Source organism: Micropterus dolomieu, linkage group LG17 (genome assembly GCF_021292245.1).
Source record: "Micropterus dolomieu isolate WLL.071019.BEF.003 ecotype Adirondacks linkage group LG17, ASM2129224v1, whole genome shotgun sequence".
In the NCBI taxonomy this organism is placed as follows: domain Eukaryota; kingdom Metazoa; phylum Chordata; class Actinopteri; order Centrarchiformes; family Centrarchidae; genus Micropterus; species Micropterus dolomieu.
The window spans coordinates 38,776,748-38,796,147 of NC_060166.1; the positions used below are offsets into that span (position 1 = coordinate 38,776,748).

The 19,400-nt window shown below is 42.8% G+C and overlaps 1 protein-coding gene across 1 annotated transcript; it reads right to left on the bottom strand.

Moving 5' to 3' along the window:
- Positions 1-3,308: 3,308 nt before the first annotated feature.
- dlc (deltaC) lies at positions 3,309-18,810 on the bottom strand. The gene is made up of 10 exons (XM_046074837.1): positions 18,546-18,810; positions 17,865-18,101; positions 17,468-17,528; positions 16,682-16,939; positions 15,322-15,513; positions 12,755-12,924; positions 12,260-12,476; positions 6,071-6,809; positions 5,733-5,847; positions 3,309-4,823 (listed from the first exon to the last, which is right to left on the bottom strand). The coding sequence occupies exons 1-10, from the start codon at positions 18,594-18,596 to the stop codon at positions 4,818-4,820; spliced, it is 2,046 nt and encodes a 681-aa protein (XP_045930793.1). The 5' UTR covers positions 18,597-18,810; the 3' UTR covers positions 3,309-4,817.
- Between the last annotated feature and the right edge of the window lie 590 nt (positions 18,811-19,400).

A 19,400-nucleotide genomic window follows, 5' to 3' on the forward strand; every position in this document is an offset into this window, starting at 1 on the left:
ACTGGGTAACGTCAGACGCCATTTAAGGACAACTCAAACTTCACACGGCGTTTAGAAAGAGTACGTCTCTCTATGTGGAACGGACACCTCCAACCGTCCTGGACCTCTGTTATTACTCGTAACTCCAGTGACGGTGTTACCTAACTCTGCACTCGGCGAGGAAAGTAATCCTATTGTGGGTGTTGTGCTGAAAGTGAGACGCCGTCAAACAGGAAACATGTGTGTACAGAGAGCAGAGTGTAGAGACAAACACATCGGGAGTTATTAAGGATTGCCACATAGTCACTGTGTGCGTGTGTGTGTGTGTGTGTGTGTGTGTGTGTGTGTGTGTGCAAGGGCCCGAAACTGAATAATGGGACAGCATTTGCAACATATCAGGTTACCTTGATGATGCCAAAGCATTTTTGTGGGTTTGGGACTTTTTATTTTCTGTGTTTTACTTTCATCAAAGCCGAGGCACTGAAGCGATAGACCTGTTCCAGGATCTGGCCTTATCGAGCGCACGAGCAGTCATGTTCAAATAATTTATTTACTCATTTTTATCAAAACAGCATCACACACATGTAAACTTGTTTGTTTATTTTTTATAAGGTAACCCCATGTTCACCTGGACTCCCAAACTTTGAGGCTTGTCCCAATGTCAAATCGTCGAGTACACGAGTGCTCTCTCACAGACGTGTTGATACCTTTATGCGCACTTTCTGTAAGTCTGCATCTGTGCCTGAGGGAATTACCCACAGTTCATAGCATTGTGACGTTAAACACTTGGTTACCAAGGAAAGAAAGTAAACAAACTTGTTGTTTATATGTAAGTGAATGGTGCTGAATTGATAAAAACGAGTAAACTGATTATTTGAAAAATGACCTCCTGTCCGCAGGTACTTTTTAATTAATCAGCTTGCTCGACAAGAGCCTGGAATAAGTTCAAATCAGACAGTCGGTCCCTTCAGTGCCTCAGCCGTGAGGAAAATAAAAAGTCCTAAACCCACAGTCGCATTCAGCTTCCTGTTGGGTGATTAAAGGAAACTGCGTCAGATCAGAGAAAAGACTGATTTCTGCTGGGAGGAGAAGTGGCCATGTGGAATCAGAAGATCGGCAGGAAAAAGAAACTTTAATGTTCAGTTCCCTTTGTGGTGATGATGTGGATGAGGAGTCTCAGGGGAGCCCGAGTGTCCCCTGGATGGACGTTCAGGGTCCACTGACGGGATGTTGGGGCTCATTGGATCGCGTTTGTGATGCGTCACTGTTCCGGTGTGTCGATGTCAACTGGACAAACGACCGAAGCGCCTCATTTGTGGCTCTTTTCTCCACGTGTAAACATTTAGAAATGCTAATATTATTGACAAGTGACAAGAACGCACCATCAAAATTCATGATTAATTAGTTTATTCACTTGGTCTTTAGCTACAGACGGCATTTGTTGCTGTCTCTCCTCTGAAGCCTGAAGCACGAGAAGGATTGCTGCAGGTTTCCTTCTGCTAATATTCACTATTTTGGGGGAAACACAGAAACAAAATGAAGAGAAGATGGTGTGCTCGGGAGTAATTAACACAAATAATGCACATCCGCAACGTATCTATCACACTATCAGTACGCTCAGCCTGACACATGCGGCGGACATGTAAAGAATCAGACTCTTCGCGCCTCACATGCAGACTTCAGAAGGGACTGAAACACGACACACGGGTGTAACTGTTGCCCTCCATTCATGTGACGTACAAGTGAAGCCCCGACCTCAACGCAACGTTGGTGCTTTGCTCGTTGCCCGTTCAGCAGCAGACGTTCTATAGCAGCCTGGCGCTTAGCAGAGAGTGACCTTTAACCTTTACTCGGCTTGCTGGAAGTGTGTTGGTTTCAGTTTACCCTCAGGTGACACTCAGGAGAGTTCACAGAGCAACCTGCGGACAGGTGTGTGTGTGTTTCAGAGACAAAGCAGGCCAGGTGAACAGCAGGTGAGCCAGAGTCTGAAGTTCTCCCCACTCTCCTGCTGCCAGGGTGCCTGTGTGTTTGACCGCTTGACACGTGGCAGCAGTTACTCATTAACCAAGAGAGGCTGTCTCAATTAACAAAACAGAGAAACTCGAAATCAAGAGGGAAAGGAAAAGAAAAGGAGGGAAAAGGGCCAAATGACAGGGAGAAGGGATTCTGATTCTGATTCGAGACCTCTGAATTGCCACGTACATCTCCAAGTTATTTTGCGTGATTCAGACAGGTGTGGTGTTGGCACTGATGCCTGTTTCCCCAGGGTTTAAGAATGGGGACGTCATCTTTCTGTGATACAGACACAAAAAAGGCGACAAGGGTGGATGAGATGTCTGCAGCTGTACCTGTTGATGTCGTGAGCAAAGTAACTGTCCTCCCAACCAGAAAGCAGCTTCCGTGAACATTAGGTGGACAACATCTGCGCTGTTTCAGACCATTTTAACACACCCAGAAACATTGACTTATATCCTTGCAGCTCTGACCAACCATCGCCATCTTGTCCTGTTTGTTAGAGTAGTACAGTAACAACAACAAAAAAAGTCCCGTTACAAGAGCGAATCTCTCCAAACACCACGCTGGCCTCGGAGTAAATGTGATAATCCACTCAGACTGCTGCAGTGATGCTAATCAGCTTCCATGCTGTGTGTTACCGTGTGATAACTGCACGGCTCAGCGTGGATTATCATGAATATTCCGCATGCAGATGACAGAGAAGACTGGATCGGCTGCAGGATTTCAATCTCTATATGTTAGCAGACAACACACACACAAAGCACCATGACCAAAGAGCTTATCAGCAGGTGCTCATCATCCACCACCACCACCACAGAGAAGTGGTTACACTAGATAACTGCCAGAGAGTAACAACCAATCAAAAGCCTTTTTGATCTTCTGATTACTGCATCTGATGTTATTACCACTTAAACTTGGTTTTTATTGTTATCGATCATTTATTGTTATTATTTGTGTCCAAGTGGAGACACTACTCTAGAAACAAAAAGCCCTGGTTAATTTTTGTGAAATGTTTGACAGAAACAACAAATTTAAATTCTTCTGCATGGAGATTCATTCTGGACTTGAGGAGTAAGTGGACCCTACACTTAGAAAATGTATCACAGATATACATTTTTGCCTTTCTTTCCATAAAATGTCAGGCCTATTCCTCACAGAAATACCACAAATTATTGTTAAAATAACATTTCTGCCGGAGCCACTCCACTAAATTTACAATATGCAACAGGAGTAGGGTTGTCTACCTAACATGATGGCCAAAGTCAAAGCACAATAAACACACATAGGAAGAAGTGTGAAACAACACAGTGACGTTAATGTTATTTTCTCCTTTATTTATGAAAAAATATATTTCTTGATTCTGACCGAGACATGAGGCACATAAACATAGACATATATACAATTCTCTTTCATAAATACAAGATTATTTACAAAGGGGAAAATTTAAATAAGAAAACTATATTCCGTAGGATATGTACACATTGCATTGTTTTCTTAAATTAACGAAGATAGCACAAACACACGCCTATACAGGAACAACACATATTTTTGGTATCAAATGGATTAGATAAAAATAAGAAGCAATTTTTAAAAAAACTCTCTTTGGAGTCCTTCAATGGAAAAGTTTCTTTTCTTTAAATATAAAAGGTCGCAGGACAACAGCGGGTAATTTGAATGTTTTCCTGTTTAGTGGCTGTGACTGTGGCTTGTAGAAAAATAATCTTACAACAGTGGGGAAAACACCGCTAGAACAGACCTGGACCTTCATCCAGCCTGTGACATTTATGACTTTTCTTTTATTATTTTTATTAATTTTATCCTTAAACTGTTAAAAGGTAGATTATCTGGTCATGAGGAGAACATGTAAGAAACAGCTGATTGTTGATAGAGGTACAAACTCTCCCGGATTCACCTGAAACATCATCTAGACTGGGGTTAGAATGGGATAATGATGGATGGATGTCCTCTACATATAATGGATTAAAAAACACATCACAGTAGAAAAGGGCTGGTTCCAGTGGAAATGAATGGGTTAACAGGATTTGAACATGAGATACATATAAAAACCCTCAGTGGCTTCCAGAAGAAACCAGTTCTGCTCACTGTGAGTCCTTCTGGAGTTAATTATAAGAAGAGGCACTTCAGTTTATATGATTGGACGTGATTGTAAGGCTGCTGGCATTCTTCTTCTAACAGGCAACAATGTGATGCTTTACTTCCAAAGAAAGCAAAAATAAAACAAAATGGACGGAGTGATGATAGAAAGCATTTCACAAACTGACCGGTTCAAGCTTTCCGAGATAAATGATCTGTGGGAATGTTCAGGCTGTGCCTCCCGTCTCTGTTAGCAGGTCCTCAGGCGATTTGATTGACATGTTGTGAGAGTGTACAGGAAACGGTTGCCACGATGATTAGGGAGCATAGCTAAGGCCCCGGAGTTTTCCGATTGGTGGACAACTCTTTACGTCGCTCTCGTTCACGTTTGATCAAAGGAAAATTCAGATATACAGACAGAAATATTATATTAAGATTTAAAGTATAAAAAAAAGATAAATAGTGCAAATGACGCCAAACATTAAGTCTTTCCTCTTAGCTCTGCCCCGCCGCTGCTCTTTCTTTCTCTTCAGAGTCAGTGTCATCCAAACACTGACAATATCGAAGCAGAAAAGAATGGAAAAACACTTCCTTTCCTTGAGCAGCAGTAATAAATATTAAATAAAAAAAGTGTGTGGAATAGATCCTCTGGGTGAACTGTCCTGGACTAAAAAAATCTCAGCCCCTCAGTGTAGAAGTTCCTCCAGTGGCGCTTTGAAAACTGGAGGTTACACCTGAGAACAAGACAAAGAAACAGCGGTTGGTCATCGGGGTATGGGATGACATCTTTTGGGTCAAACTCGTGAAAATGCTCGCCAAAATGAACAAATGGACAAATGAACTGTCCATAAAATGACTCCTCGCCAAATCTATGTTAAAATGAATTCATCACTAGAAACAAACAAGCCGATTTTAAAAGTCATATTGTTATGTAGCCTTTTTTAGACAAACTAATCACTTTTAACCAAAAACCATATGTATATTTCTTCATTAAAATCTGGTCATTTACTTGACTTGACTGACTTAGCAGTCAGGAAACATTTTCTAATTAAAAACTGGTTTGAGAGTTGACAGAAACTCAAATGATGATTATAAAACAAATGAATGTGTTGGTTATGAACACGTAACAAACAACATATTATTGTTATTAATTTGCATCTTTGTCTTGCATTCAGAGTTCAGAGATTCTTGAAATGTTACAATATGACATGTATTACTCCAGTCAAACTAATAGATCTGCACATATCTGGAGGTTAACTCAGCAGATAAAAAATATCTGTGTACTCACAGTGCATTGCTGAAACTTTGTGATGAGATCACTATTTAGAATATGAATGAATAAATGAATTATCAGATCAGTATTAGCAATATTATCAGAGTGCTGATAACAAACAGTGTCAGTAAAATAAACAACACACTGATTTGTTACAGTACAGCTGTTAGCATTGCACCCAGCATTGGAGAGCTCAAATCAAAACACACAACTTTTAAACTTTCTGATTCTATATATTATATATTTTATTTTATATTATTATATTTTATATAGACAAATGGCTGAGTGATCAGACTGCAAGACTGTTCAAACAACACGTGAATGTAATTCAGCGGATCTTTTAAAAAACTTTGAGTAGACGTGTCCTCACCTCAGTAGCAAACACACACTGCTCCATCTGGTCTGGGATGATGAACACTGGGTGATACAGATTGTCCTTTCCAAAACTGAGAGGAGGAACGATGATGGACGAGTCACACTTCTGTCTGTTGAAAGACAGAGAGAGAGAGAATGTTGCTACAGTGGCAACAACAAAGACTTTGGCAAAAATAACTTTGTGAACACCGGAGTGATCACATAACAGACGACAAACATGCAGCAACCTGTCCTCACAGAACAGACGAGTGTGCCGAGAAGGAAAAGTCAAAAGGACGGGAACACACACACATACACAAACATAAAGCCATGAAACCATCATCAGATCCTTACAGGTCAAACTTGTTCTTGGCCGGGTGCTGCTCCTCTTTCGCCAGGTTACAGTCGGCCATTTTGTTTTTAAACATGGCCATGTTGTCTCCGCCCTTCTCCATCAGAGCTGCATCCTTATTGGACACTTTAAATTGTCCTCCAGAGAGGAGGAAGGCCTCCTTCTCTCTCAGGCTGCCCAGCGGCACTCCTGGTAAGCTCCCGTTATTGGGTCCACCCCCACCGATCACTGCGTTGCGGTTGTTCACTGCCTCCAGGTCGTTCTTCACAGATGTGGAAAGGGCGGTCAGCTTCCTGCCCCGGCGGAGCTGACGCAGAATGTGGATGACGGCGCACACCAGCAGAGTCAGCGTCACCAGGCCTAGCGCGACAGCGGCGATCAGCGCAGGAGAGACATCGTCTTTCCCGGGCGGTTTTGTAGTCGGCCTGGTGACAGAGTACTCGCAGCGTGCGCCCATGAAGCCCGGCGGACACTGGCACACGGGGCCGGTGAAGTGGGTGTAACAGGTGCCACCGTTGTCGCAGGGGAAGATGTCGCAGGGGCTGGTGCGCACGGAGCAGTCCTTACCGGTGAAGCCGAGTGTGCACGTGCAGGTGAAGTCGTTTATACCGTCGATGCAGGTGCCGGCGTTGCGACAGGGGTTGCCGGCGCAGTCGTCAATGTTGGTCTCGCAGCGAGAGCCGGTGAAGCCTGGCCGACAGCGGCACGTGACGTGTTTACCGTGGTCCAAACACTGAGCGCCTGCAGGGAGACAGAAAGATTTCAGTTATTAACACACGACAGGTGGAGAGAGACAGGATGTGAGGACAGAATGAGAAGGACGGCTGCTGTGAGCAAAACATCTAATCACATAACAGAAGATGGAGGTTTTATGTTTTATACATCAAATCACAAAATGATCTGTTTAGTGCTTCTTGAGAAAGGTTGCTTCACAAGAAAACACTACACATAATAATGAACAAGACAATATCAAACCAAACCCAATAAATGGACAACCTGTAATAAAATGTAAGAGTAAAGAGAAGAATAAACAAATAATGTGATTTTAAACTGCCACTGGATTACATTGCCCTCAGGTTTGTCTGACAGGCTGTGACAGATCTAGAGCAAGAAAGACAGTGACTGCTGGAAGTTACATGTTGTTAACACATTAGGGAGAACAGGGTGCAGCCATGAAGGAAAAACACTTGCTGAAAGCATGTGAAATGTTAAAGGGAGAATCACATGCATATCTGCAAAACTGAATCTGATGTTTACTGGTATGTAAATCGTAAAAATCAGAGGACCAAGAACAGAGCCTTGGGGGACGCTATAGTGTCTCTGCCAGCCTATACCGAACTTAAGAGCTGACCACGTTTTTCAAATACGGAGTTCAAAACAGAAGTCTCCATCCGGACTGAGAGGAGGACGGAGAGAGAGGAGAGAGGGAAAAAAACTTGTTTATTACAACATTTCCTCACAACAGATGCTGCTCATCAGTAGAGAAATGTGTGCATCATTAGAAAAATCCCGAGGAGACGTTTTCTATTGTCGCTGCAGCTGACTGTAAAATTATTAACTGAAGAAAGCACTGAAGAGATTTGTGAAAGAGGAAAAGACTCCAAGCAAAAACTAAACTGACTCTGTCTATTGTTTGATTAATTATAGTCACATGTTTTTGCAGTGACTTACAGTAAATGTTGCAAATCAATATCTGTTTGGCAAGAGGTAGAGGACCTGAGGACGCTTGTCCTGCAGCGACTGAACTTGTGGGATGTTTACCCCTGACACAGCTCTGAAGGCAAAACGCTGTGTAAATAAAGTCTTGAACCAGCACCATATTTGGTTGTTCTGTGTAGCTGCTGTGTTGCAAGACTGCAAACAGAGCGCAGCTACATCCCACCACTTAGCAGTTATGAGGATGTTTTTTTTCCCCCGAAGTCAGGCTCACTGAGAGGCAGGAATGACTGATTTAAGATAAGCAGGCGGCGGTTTCTACACGCTAATGAGGACCTAAGGGAAGACTGAAGGCTGACTCGGGACCCTCAGAGACGACTCCGCTCAGCAGGCCAGCGATAACTGTATGTTAATTGTAATAATAAGTGATAACGTTTTATTTTATGATGCCAGTTCTCTCAATGGAGCCGTCTGATCCCGATTATCTGTCTGCTCTCAGACAAAAAGTGGGACTGACTGGACTAGACGTCCATCTGACATGAGAACAGCTTTGATGCCAGTGTTTTTGCACCTTTTTAATCCTACTGGTTTACGGTTGGACATTTTACAAACCAGCCTTTGGTTTCAACTTGCAGAGATATGAAACTTGTTGCAGATTAATCACAATAAACATTATGCTGGATTTTACTTTTGTTATAACTACGTCATCATACTGATTGATCTAAAAATCCGACCTGAACGGTGTATTCATGAGCTGGTAGGAACATCAGCATTCATTAGGTATGTTGTCACAAAACTAAACCCACAAGAACAAGCCAGCATGGATGATCTGAAAAGGATAATGCTTTCTCGTCTTTCTGACTGACATTTGACAAAAATAAAACTCAGCACACTATTGACTATGATGGATTATTGCTCTGGAGCACGTTACAAGTCTCTGCAAGATTACTTAAAAAAAATGAAAGTAATGTCTGCTTGGGAAAAGGGCAATCAATCTAAAAACTGATGGTAAAGCAGTGATGTAAAAAGAATACAATTTGTAGTAAATGAGTGAATGACACAGGGTTCACATACATTTTGCGTGCCACAGCGAGGTGCAACGGGCTATATTATCTCATTAAAAAACACTGCTGTAAGGCTCTTTTGGCACGCACACAAGGCACCAGGCATTTCAAGAGAGAAATGAGCCGTGGATCAGCCAGGCGCTGACGGCTCTATCAGGCTTGGAAATGCTGTCAGTGCTGGATTCATGCCAAAGACGACAGGACGAGTGCAACCAGGTGGAGAAAGAGCGTCGCCAGGGTTACTGCTAAAAAACAACAGGCTTGTTTGTTTGTGTTGAAGGTGATAAGACATGTTCAGAGGCTCCTCCATGACAGCAGTCCAGGAGTCTGTCTGCCCTCCGACGTGAGGCTTTAAACCTAAACATCATGCGTCCATCTCTGCATACATTAACTGGTGGAAATTCTAACTTTGGATCTCAAAACAAGTTTCAAAGCAGTCAGATCGTAAAGCCGGGAAAGTCAGACTGCAGGAGTTTTAATGCCCTAACCGATTTTGTTAAGTTATATTGCATCACATGTTCTTCTCTCTAATCTCAAACATGCACGCACTACAAGATTTGAAAGTAATGATGCATCACACACTACAGGGTGAATTTTTGTGGCAGGGAGAGTAATGCACCACCTCACGTGAGCTCAAGGGAAGCATGTTCCCTTGATGTTAACAAAACTGATGTGGGGCAACACGTTGCTGCAGTAATGCTTTGCAGTCTGAAAAAACTAAAGCAGAAGGCAGGATGACAAAACACAGGTTTTCTGTTCTCCAGAAAAATGTGGATCTGCACCCCCAGACCAGATTTCTCCTCCGATTGTCGGGAGGGGAAAATCGGGGATAAATCTACCAAAAACATATGCACTCACATGCAAAAGGGGGCCTCAAATGCTGTCCCCTTTAATACATGTCCCCTCATGTTTTCATTCACAAACTCAGAAGTGTGACGTGAGTTCAGTTACTTTTCTCCTTGCCTATCCTTCCTGTCAATCTGGCAACACAGACACATTTGAGTACACAGTAAAAATAACAAATGACAACATTCACGTGTCATGCCTGACCAGTTTTTCAACCTCTCCTAATGTTTCATGTACAAACAAGATAGATGTGGGACAAAGTCACAACCCAGTTAAATACTACTGCCTTCAAATTCACTTGTACATCCTGTAGATGGAGTCTAGAGGAACCAAGCTCAGTGGAGTCATGCAGCTCCCTTTGGCATGTGCACCAACAGAACTTTGACTGCATTATGTCGTGCACTAAATGACTGAATTACATCCAAGCATGTGCACTGTAAATGTTTGTGTTTAGAGGGCTTAAGCTACCGTTTGCTATCTCCAAAACTCACTTCCGAATTAATCCACTGCTGTTTGTGATTATTCTACTTTCAGTTTTTGCACAGTTTGGATGTGTGCAAAAACTTGCAGATGGGTTGCACACACAATTACTGCAAAGTTACTATTGCGGTATTTCAAAGAAGCGCTTTTAACTGTATTAAATATGTGTCACGCGATACTTTCTCATGAGGAGACCCAAAACATCAACATTAATGTAAACCCTGCAATGAACATCAACTTAAAAGCTCTTTGGGATACAACAGATTTTACTAAGAAAAGCACGGCATTAGTGTCTTACCTCACTCTCGCTATCTGTCTGAAGGTAACTGACTCAATGAAGTGGACTTTATCTAACATGGATCAGCTCCAACACATTAGCCCTTGTTATTACTAGTGGCCTTTAAACCAAGATAATCATTATTTTTATTTATACCAGATCACTGTTTTAAATGACATTCTGCTCCAATCTAATATAACATCCCGCGATAAGAAATTCACACACTAAGTGCATTTAACTGAATAAATACAGACCGAATCTTAAAAGAAACTTCTTCAGGAAGTAACTGATTCTTCAGGAATGATTTTATGAATTTGCATTTGATTAGTTAGGAGGTCGAAGGTCATTTCAGGTAAAGTATAACTACATTTAATTTTTCTTTCCTTAAGTGCTTTCATCTTAACTGTTGGTATGCTAACTTATAAAAATGTATTTCTGCTGGGAACGATGATCATTCATCACTCACTGTCAACTGTTTCAGTCTCATTTCAGAGTTTATTATTAGTACTGTGACAGACTGCAGTCTTAAATTTATCTTACAGAAGGATCATCTGTAACTGCCCCCGCAGTTTTAATTGCGGCATTCCACAGGGCTCAACTCGTGGCCCACTTGTCTTTTACTTTTATAATATCAGCAGGAGAAAAGGGATTAACTTCTATATTTATTTAAAGGTTTAAGTGTACACAATCGTCTCTGAATTAGATCCTATAGAAACAAGTATTCTGGGGTACACGAAGAACTTATTGCAGTCACAACTTTGACAAATCTAAAGCCGTCTCTCATTTTAAAAACAACACAAAAGGCCACAAAAGTCTGTTTTAGACAAACACATTATTTACGTTTTAATGCCAATCAGCGTAGACCACTGATGAAGTAGTTTGTGAATCTTCTGGATGTTCCTTGGGACTTTAACTCTCTGTTGTGGCATCATTTAATCATTATACCAGCCTGTTCTTGTAAACAGTTTGATACTGATTGACATTAGATGAACTGCGGTATATAAATAAATAACTAACTGACTGATAAGCCACCCGTCAGGATATACAGGCATTCAGTCAAGGTCATCGTGAGAAAACTGCGGTTTCACAGAACTGCAAAAAACAATCAGGGCTATACACTGATGGGAACAAAAAGCCAAGATTCTTAAGATGCATCGATATCTGGAGCTGCTTCACTCGGTATGAAGTGAAAAAGGATTACATGAACTGGTTGAATGCTGGCCACCTGCAAGTCTAAACTAGAAAGTTTAGACAGAGTGGCCTCAACCATCTCCACCGAGCCTCATAGCTTGATTCTTTTAATTCACAAGTCAGAGGCTTGGCGGTTGTTCTGTGGCTCAGATAATTTAACCTAGCTGGCAAGTACTGACAGGACGGTCCCGAAACAAGTGTTTCTGAAATCACATTCCTCAGATGTATGTGGTATGCTGAATGTTTATTCTTTTATCAGCACCAGATTAATGCAGTAAGCACAGGATCGGTCCAACAATCCAGAGGTTAATGGGTACACTCTGGCCTTGTTGACAAACAAATGAAATGCAGGAAATAATTTGTTATATGAAAGATTTTGCTAAAATTTGACCTTTTTTTTTTCTTCTATAGCTAATAAAGCTTTTTTGAGTGCTCACTTAAATAAATCTTGAAAATGACAATGTTCATATCTCACTGTGTAATAAACTGACGTAAGTGATCCTGGAATGAGGGTCTACACTGATGCTGAATCCACCTACAAGGCCGCAAAAATACTGTAAAAATAACTTCACCTAAATCAAAATCATTCCACTGTGAAATTACGTATATGAGTGGAAGTCTGGCTGTATGATGTTTTAAAAGTAAAAGTAAAAGAAGCGGTTACAGAAGGTTCGTACCATTAGCGCAGGGGTTGCTGCTGCATCTGTCGATCCTCTTCTCGCAGTTGGAGCCGGTGTACCCGGGCGGGCAGCGGCAGCTGTACCCGCCGGCGTCGTTCTCAACACATTTTCCTCCATTAAAGCATGGCCCATCTGCGCATGTCATGGCGCTAATCTCGCAGTTCTTACCGTAGAAGCCCTGAGGGCAGGCACACGAATAATCATTCTCCAAATCCTGGAGGAAAGACGGGAGGAGAAAAAGAGGTGAGGAGGGAAGGAGGTGATGATTTCTCAGTCCAGGCACCTCTCCTGTAACATGCTTTTATTTAGTTTCCTAATGTTTCTGTCTTTGTCAGATATTATTGAATTAAAATTGTCTTTTTCACTGATTCTGGAACAAAGCTATCTGCTAAATGACCCAAACTTGAAAGTCGATCTAAAAGTTTTGTAGGCTGATTCAACAAAGTGTTCTTGATCTCAGTGAAGATGTATGTAGTGTGAAAAGTGACTTACTTTGCAGCTGCCGCCGTTCTTGCAGGGGTTGCTTTTACACTCGTTGGTTTCGTTCTCGCAGTTTGTTCCGGTGAACCCGGGCCGGCAGGTGCAAGTGTAGCTGCCCTGACCGGTGTTGGTGCACGAGGCATCATTCTGGCACGGCTTGTGGTTGGTGCAGTAGTTCAGGTCTGGAGTTAAGAAACAGGATGAGAACAGCAAGGTTAGGTTAGTGACCCACCCCACACTTAGTGTTAGCTATAAGAAAATGTAAGCTATATAATAAAAAGAAAAATCAAAACACGAGCCACAAATGGCGCTGGATGTCTTTGTATGGTTTATTAAGAATTTTAATTCCTTTTCTTATTAACTTATCAACTTTTGAAGACACATGAACATTACTTACATTTCAGTATAACATTTCTTGTAGTAATATTGTATACAGTGTCTCAAGAAATAAAGGTGAGATATTTGCAAAGAAAGGAGGGAGCTGGTGGAGGTTTTTTGAAACATAAATTAAATGGTTTATAAGGGTTTATGTGTTTTCTGCATAGACATCTCAAACTTGCTTTGTGGTAAATGTCAAAACCTTTCTTTGCCCGATAGAGTCAAATGAGAAATACATTTGTGTGAAACTGCCAAATTAAAGCTGCTATGTAGCAGATGTGATGTTTGTGCTGAACCCTCAAATTTACAGATTCACACCCCCATCAGCTTTTCACCAATAAATTTTGCTAACACAAAGTCCATTCTACAATCTGCTACTGTCTGCTCGGCCTGAAAAACAGTCACGACATTTCCATCCGGGCAGTTTCATACCAAGTCAAACCTTCTCATTCAAATAAGTAAACATAATGTGTAAAGCAAATGTTGTAATGTTCTGCACAATAATAAAGAGACGTGATAAATCTGAAGGCCAGCAGAAATGATAAAATCATGCAAGCTTTAAGGGGCAACGAACCTGAAAGATCTCACTCTGGAAAGACACACTGAGACACCGATTGGTTATTAGTTTGTAAGCAGTATAATAACCCTTTATAACTGCTGACAGAGCAGCAGAGCAGAAACAAACACATGGCTGTTCCAAGATCACACTTCATGGCTGGTTTAAATGGTAGCTTATAGCTGAATGATACTGTATTTAAGCACAGATATATCCTGGACTGTTTTCAGGTAAACAATTGTAAGATATACACCTGGAGCAACTTCCTAATCAGGTGAAAAAAAAGGAACATGGAAGAGGACCAAGGAAGGAGCCCTGAGGCACACCACGGGTCAGCTGAACTGATGGAGGCATGCCGTGTTCAGAGAATAAAGACTACATTATCTTTCATATCTAAAAAATAAAACCTTGTACCGTGGATAAGTTGGCATTTCTTATTTAGGTTATAAAGGTTTCAATGTTACACCTTTAACAGGCAGAAAAGCCTCAGTAATGAAAAAATGTAGTAAAATAGAGCAGATCATGTTGGTTTTGGGAAACCTTTTATTTTTATTTGCTCATATGCAGATGATTAACAACTTTACATTAAAGTGAATTCTGTGGACCCAATACAGAATCTAGTAATGGGTACTTATTCATTTATTCAATGTATTCTGCAAGCAGTGGCAAAAAGCTTAAACTGCACAGGTGCAAAGGTGGTATGAGATGTTATAACCTGTTGTTTCCTTTCACTTCCATCACTACTGCTGTTTACGTTTACACAGTTTGTCTTGCAGTTACAATATAACTGTTGTTTAATTAATCAATATAATGATAAACTGGTAGTCCACCCCTACAGATGGGTAAAAGAACACCACTGGAATTTGTGAATAAAAACAGATACTTAAAGGATCACACTGGCATTTGACATTTTGGTTGGAGCATTTAAAAGCATAGGTGGATTTGAAGTCTAGAAGATTTGGCGAGAGGCTTCGACTTCAGCAGTCAAATATTGTTGTATTCACGAGCTACGATGTCTGGGTGGGTGGGAAGACAATAAACACATTATTAAATTATTAATGTGCATTTGAATGTCTGAGCTTTTCTTCACCAGCACAGTTTTTTTCTCAGTCTGCAAGTTCATCAACATTTTATTAAACAGTAACAAAAAATAAATATCTATGACGGCAGGATGTTGACCGTGATGGAAAATCTATCTACGGGAGATTTTAAGTCTCTGCAAGGTGATTTTTATTGAAAAAACATAAAATTAACCTGGTAGAGGTTCTAAAATTTAGATGGTGTGATTTGATTCTAAATTATACCAAATTATGAAAACAGCTGGAGTCTGATGTGAGACTTATTTAAAGCGTAAAAACAGGCTGGTTAGTAAGTCGACAGTAAAACTGACATGATTTGTGGGTCAGTAGCTACGTTAGTCTGCTTTAACAGCGACAATGGTGAGGGACAACACTCATTATTAGTCATAATCCCTGTGTTTTCAAATTCTCACTACACAGGGAAAAAATGCAAAAATGCTTTGTTTTTTGTCCTAAAACTGGTAGAACACCGACCAAAGCTTGTGGATCTTTGAGTGAACCTGTGAATAAACCAGTCACCTGCCTGTCAACCCGACAGGCTGGGCAGTTTTTGAGGTTGAACCCACCTTGGTCACAGAACAGGCCGCCCCATCCCTCCTTGCAGTTGCACTGCCAGGGCTGCTGGCAGGTCCCGTGGACGCAGCCGGGGTGACGGGCGCACTGGTCGCAGCGCTCGCCCTGCCAGCCCTGCCGGCACACACACTCCCCGGGATCATCGCAGGTACCGTGATCCTTGTCGCACCCCACTGCACAGATGGCTGATGGGAGGAGGAGAGGGAACGCAGGCAGGGAGGGAAGTCAAAGGAAGAGAGGGAAAGGGAGAAAGGGGGGAGAGAAGGAGAGAATATTACTGTGAGTGCATGTGTGTGTGTGTGTGTGTGAGTCTCAAGTTCTTCGTTCGAATCACAAAACAACTCCCCTCTCAGGGCCTCTCTCACACACACACACACACACACACTCCCCTACAAGTGCTTGTTAAGTAGTGAACGAAGCAGCTGGCCCACACAACAAAAGCAACACATGCCGTCTCTTTTCACGCAAGGCAGCGCACATTAAGCTCCAGCGCGTGTCCCTGTTAAAGAGGGCGTGCAGGCCGGGGGCCGAGTGGGGGCCGACCAGGGGCCCATTGTTGAGCTCAAAACAAAAGCAGCAGACCTCAGAGCCAACACACACACGCTGGAAACGACAGAAGCTCTAAGATCTTTTTTTGTTGTCCTCCACAGCCACCAGGGCCAGCGATGGCGTTGACAACTGCTTGACTTAACAATTTCAAGGCCGCTGGACAAAAAAATTAAGCGCCAAGCCCCCCCCCAACCTCCTTGCTCCCCGTCTGAAGAAACGTTAGAATAAAAATGGAGGGAGAGGCGAGGAGGAGGAGGAGGAGGAGGAGGGGTCACACTACTGTTAGAAATGCATTTTACAGGCCATGTCACCGCCTTTTATTTATTATCCAAGTTAAAAATAACCTTCATTGCTGTCTGGAGAATCAAAGCAATGAACCCCCTCAGGACGCTTTACAAATATCACAACTTCCTGACATCCCAACAGAGTCATTGCTGAGTGCTACAGACAAACTGTAAATCCTTACATATTAGAGGATTATTTAAAAAATATTAAATCGATACTATAGCAAATAAAATACTTTTTAATATCATAATGCACTTTACACATAGTTCACTATTAGATTGTGAAGACACAAATTAAACCCACAATGCCATATTATAACAACATGATGATGTCTTCAAGGATCATTCTGGCGGTTTTGGGCATGTTTAGCTGTTTAAGTGCAGTGTTTGAGAATGAAATAGCAAACTCTTTACACAAGCACCTGACAGCTGTGATTTGAACATGGGTTAAAGTCTTCCCCGCACCACAGAGACAGGGTTTAGTTACAGGGAGCAGGGAAAGTTCAGTGTTAACACTTACGGGTACCACAGTACTCGCCCATCCAGCCCTCCAGGCAGTGGCGGTTCCCATCGTCGTCGCAGGTGAAATGGCCGAAGGTGTCGTTGCGGGGCCGGCAGTAGGCGGAGCAGGCGGAGCCGTGGTAGTGCTCGTTGCACACCACGTGGTAGGAGTAGCGTAGCTCGCTCTGGTTGCCGAACTGCACGTCCTGGGACCATTCCTCCCCGACAGTCAGCCTGCGGCGGGTCGCCATCCGGCTGATGAGGTTGTTCTGGTTCTCTGGGTGAACGAGAGAAGAGATGTCAGAATTTATTGTGTGTCAGATACCTAAGGGCTTATTTTTAGAGGGAGTGGTTTGTTACATCCTGAATATGTGTTAAACAGTTCAAATAATGCAAAAACGCTTTCATATTCTAGAATCTTCTTTGGGGAGTTTATGTTTGTGTGATCTGATAGTGACCTCCTGTGGCATCTCTTCCATTTCACTGATGCTCTATAGTAAGTCTGTGGTACTCAAAGCAAGTTTTATAGATGACAGGGGATTCTAGTGTGTTAACATCTGTTGTGGCAAGTGTCCAATAGTTGGGCTTCATATTTAACAGCGTGTCTAAAATCTGCAGGAATATAAACAGACACAGTTAAACGGCTCATCACGGCTGAACTCCTGCATTAACGTTTGTTTACTTTAAGCAAACAGGAACTGTCCTCTCCAGGCGGTGTGTGCGTGTGTGTTTGTGTGTGTCAAGTGGAGACAGCGCCTGTGTCGCCGCCTGGCGGTGAAGCAGCGACACTGCAGCAGCAGTTTACCTGTAGGCTCGAGGCCAGAAGACTCCGCGTTCCAGGCTTCAATGATCAGAGAGAAAGTCCCCTGAAATGAGTTAGACCGGATCAATTAATGAGCAGACCTATCAGGCAAGGAATGGTTGCACCTGCATGTGCGTTGCGTGACTGTTTGTCCTGCAGGACAGTCATTTTTTATTCGTATGGTTCAATATCGTCCTTCTATGTTATCTGTGTGTTTAACAAGCTGAAAACTTCCCTCCTTCAGTCTTGTAGCTGCATACTCTTAACCTTATTTGTGGACAAAGAGGTAGATATAAGAAAGTATTTATCAAGAGGGACGTGGAACACGCAGATTTTTGGAGGTCTAAAGGTGTTAAAACTCAGACTTTTGAAGAGAACCCGTGTGATTTTCGTCACCTACCGGCCACTTGAAGTGAAAGGGCACCCTGATGGGCGCGCTCTTGGAGATGGAGTCGGAGTCAGCGCCGAAGATCTGGGTGAGCGCGGTGCCGTATGTGCACGGCGGCTCCGGGTTGATGACGTCCTGCGAGTGCTTGAGACACACGCGGAAAAATATCTGGCAGTCCTGGGACTGGCAGACACCGCGGGAGCTGGTGAAGGAGTCGATCTTCAGCTCGAAGACCCCGGAGGAGAGGGCCTGAGAGGGGCAGAGGAGTGGGGGAGGGAAGGTTCAAACACTGAGTAGAAATAAAATATCACCGGATGTGAGAAAATAATAGATGATGAAGAAAATACACAGAACACAAGCAAACATGCATAAAGGTTATAATACGTTAGCATATTCAATGAAACTTCCGTTCTTGTAATTTCTGCAGACATCGATGGTATTAGTGACTTCTGACTCTCTGCACTGCATCATTTACCAGTTAGGTATGCAAAAATATGTGAAATTAAATGTAGGTAATATAGTTTCCGCAGAATTTCAGTAAAACTATAAAAGGAGGTCGGCGCGCTGCGCGTAAAAGCGCCCGTCTCCAAAGCTCCCCGCGTCACCAGCAACCAGCAGAGAAAAACCCCACCGCGGTTGTGAAGTGAAAAAAGTAAGCTGACTTCCCGCAAGTGTCCTGGCAGTGCTACTCACCGTCTGCGCTGATACAAACAGCAGGAGACACGACAGTAACAAACGGGCCATAGCGTGTCGGCACGGGGCGTCCAGGACAGAAAGCGCCGGAGGTCCACGGAAGGGAAATTTGTGCGTAAAATCCAAACGGGTCCGAAGGAGGAAACAGAGAGCGTCGGCTGAAAAAAATATAAAGAGTAAAAACGCTCTGGGAAGGAATTAAAAAACAGCTTCAAAGTCAGAGGAGCAGTCAGTGTGTGGCTGGATGCATAAACAAAGACATGTGGGTAAAGATCCGCTCGGCTGCTGAACTCTGGACTGTGGCAGCTGCGGTTACACCTCAGCTTTATAAGAGTAGGAGGGGGTAGGATTGGGGTGAGGGGGGGGAGGGCGCTGCAAAAAATATCCACCTGAAGAACAAGTCCTGCCGTAGCGACACGCGCGCTGCGCTGTGACTGAACTTGGCTCATTCAAACCGAAACTTTTCTTCAAGTCACTTCAAAGGAAAACAATGTGAGGAGTTAAAGTCCCTGTCAAACAAGTGCCATCGGCCTGGGGGCAGAGACGACTGCACGAGACGTGTACTACCCTTCAGATTCCCATCAGCCAAAAGTTATTGTTTTATTTTAAAATGTTTGTTGGATCTTTCCAGGCAGCCGTTGGTTTCTATTCCTGTTCCGGACACCAGGCGCGACCTGCACAGACATGAACCGCGAAGCTGCTGATAAGAATCTAACTCGGTGCTGCATGAGTTTAAAAAAGTCTGTCAAAAGGAGAAATGTAACATGAGACATTATTTCCTGCAGCCAGTTGTCTACACGCTGCAATGGTGTGCACAGTGTAAGCTGAACTAAAGTCAGGGGGAAAGGGGACATT

Bases quoted from the DNA above. Each gene is read 5' to 3' on its own strand.
- dlc (XM_046074837.1), bottom strand. From the start codon at position 18,596: ATGGCCCGTTTGTTACTGTCGTGTCTCCTGCTGTTTGTATCAGCGCAG. The intron at 12,925-15,321 runs GTGGGTTCAACC...TCTTAACTCCAG, and splicing joins CGGCCTGTTCTGTGACCAAG to ACCTGAACTACTGCACCAAC. The intron at 6,810-12,259 runs GTACGAACCTTC...GTCTCCCTGCAG, and splicing joins CAGCAACCCCTGCGCTAATG to GCGCTCAGTGTTTGGACCAC.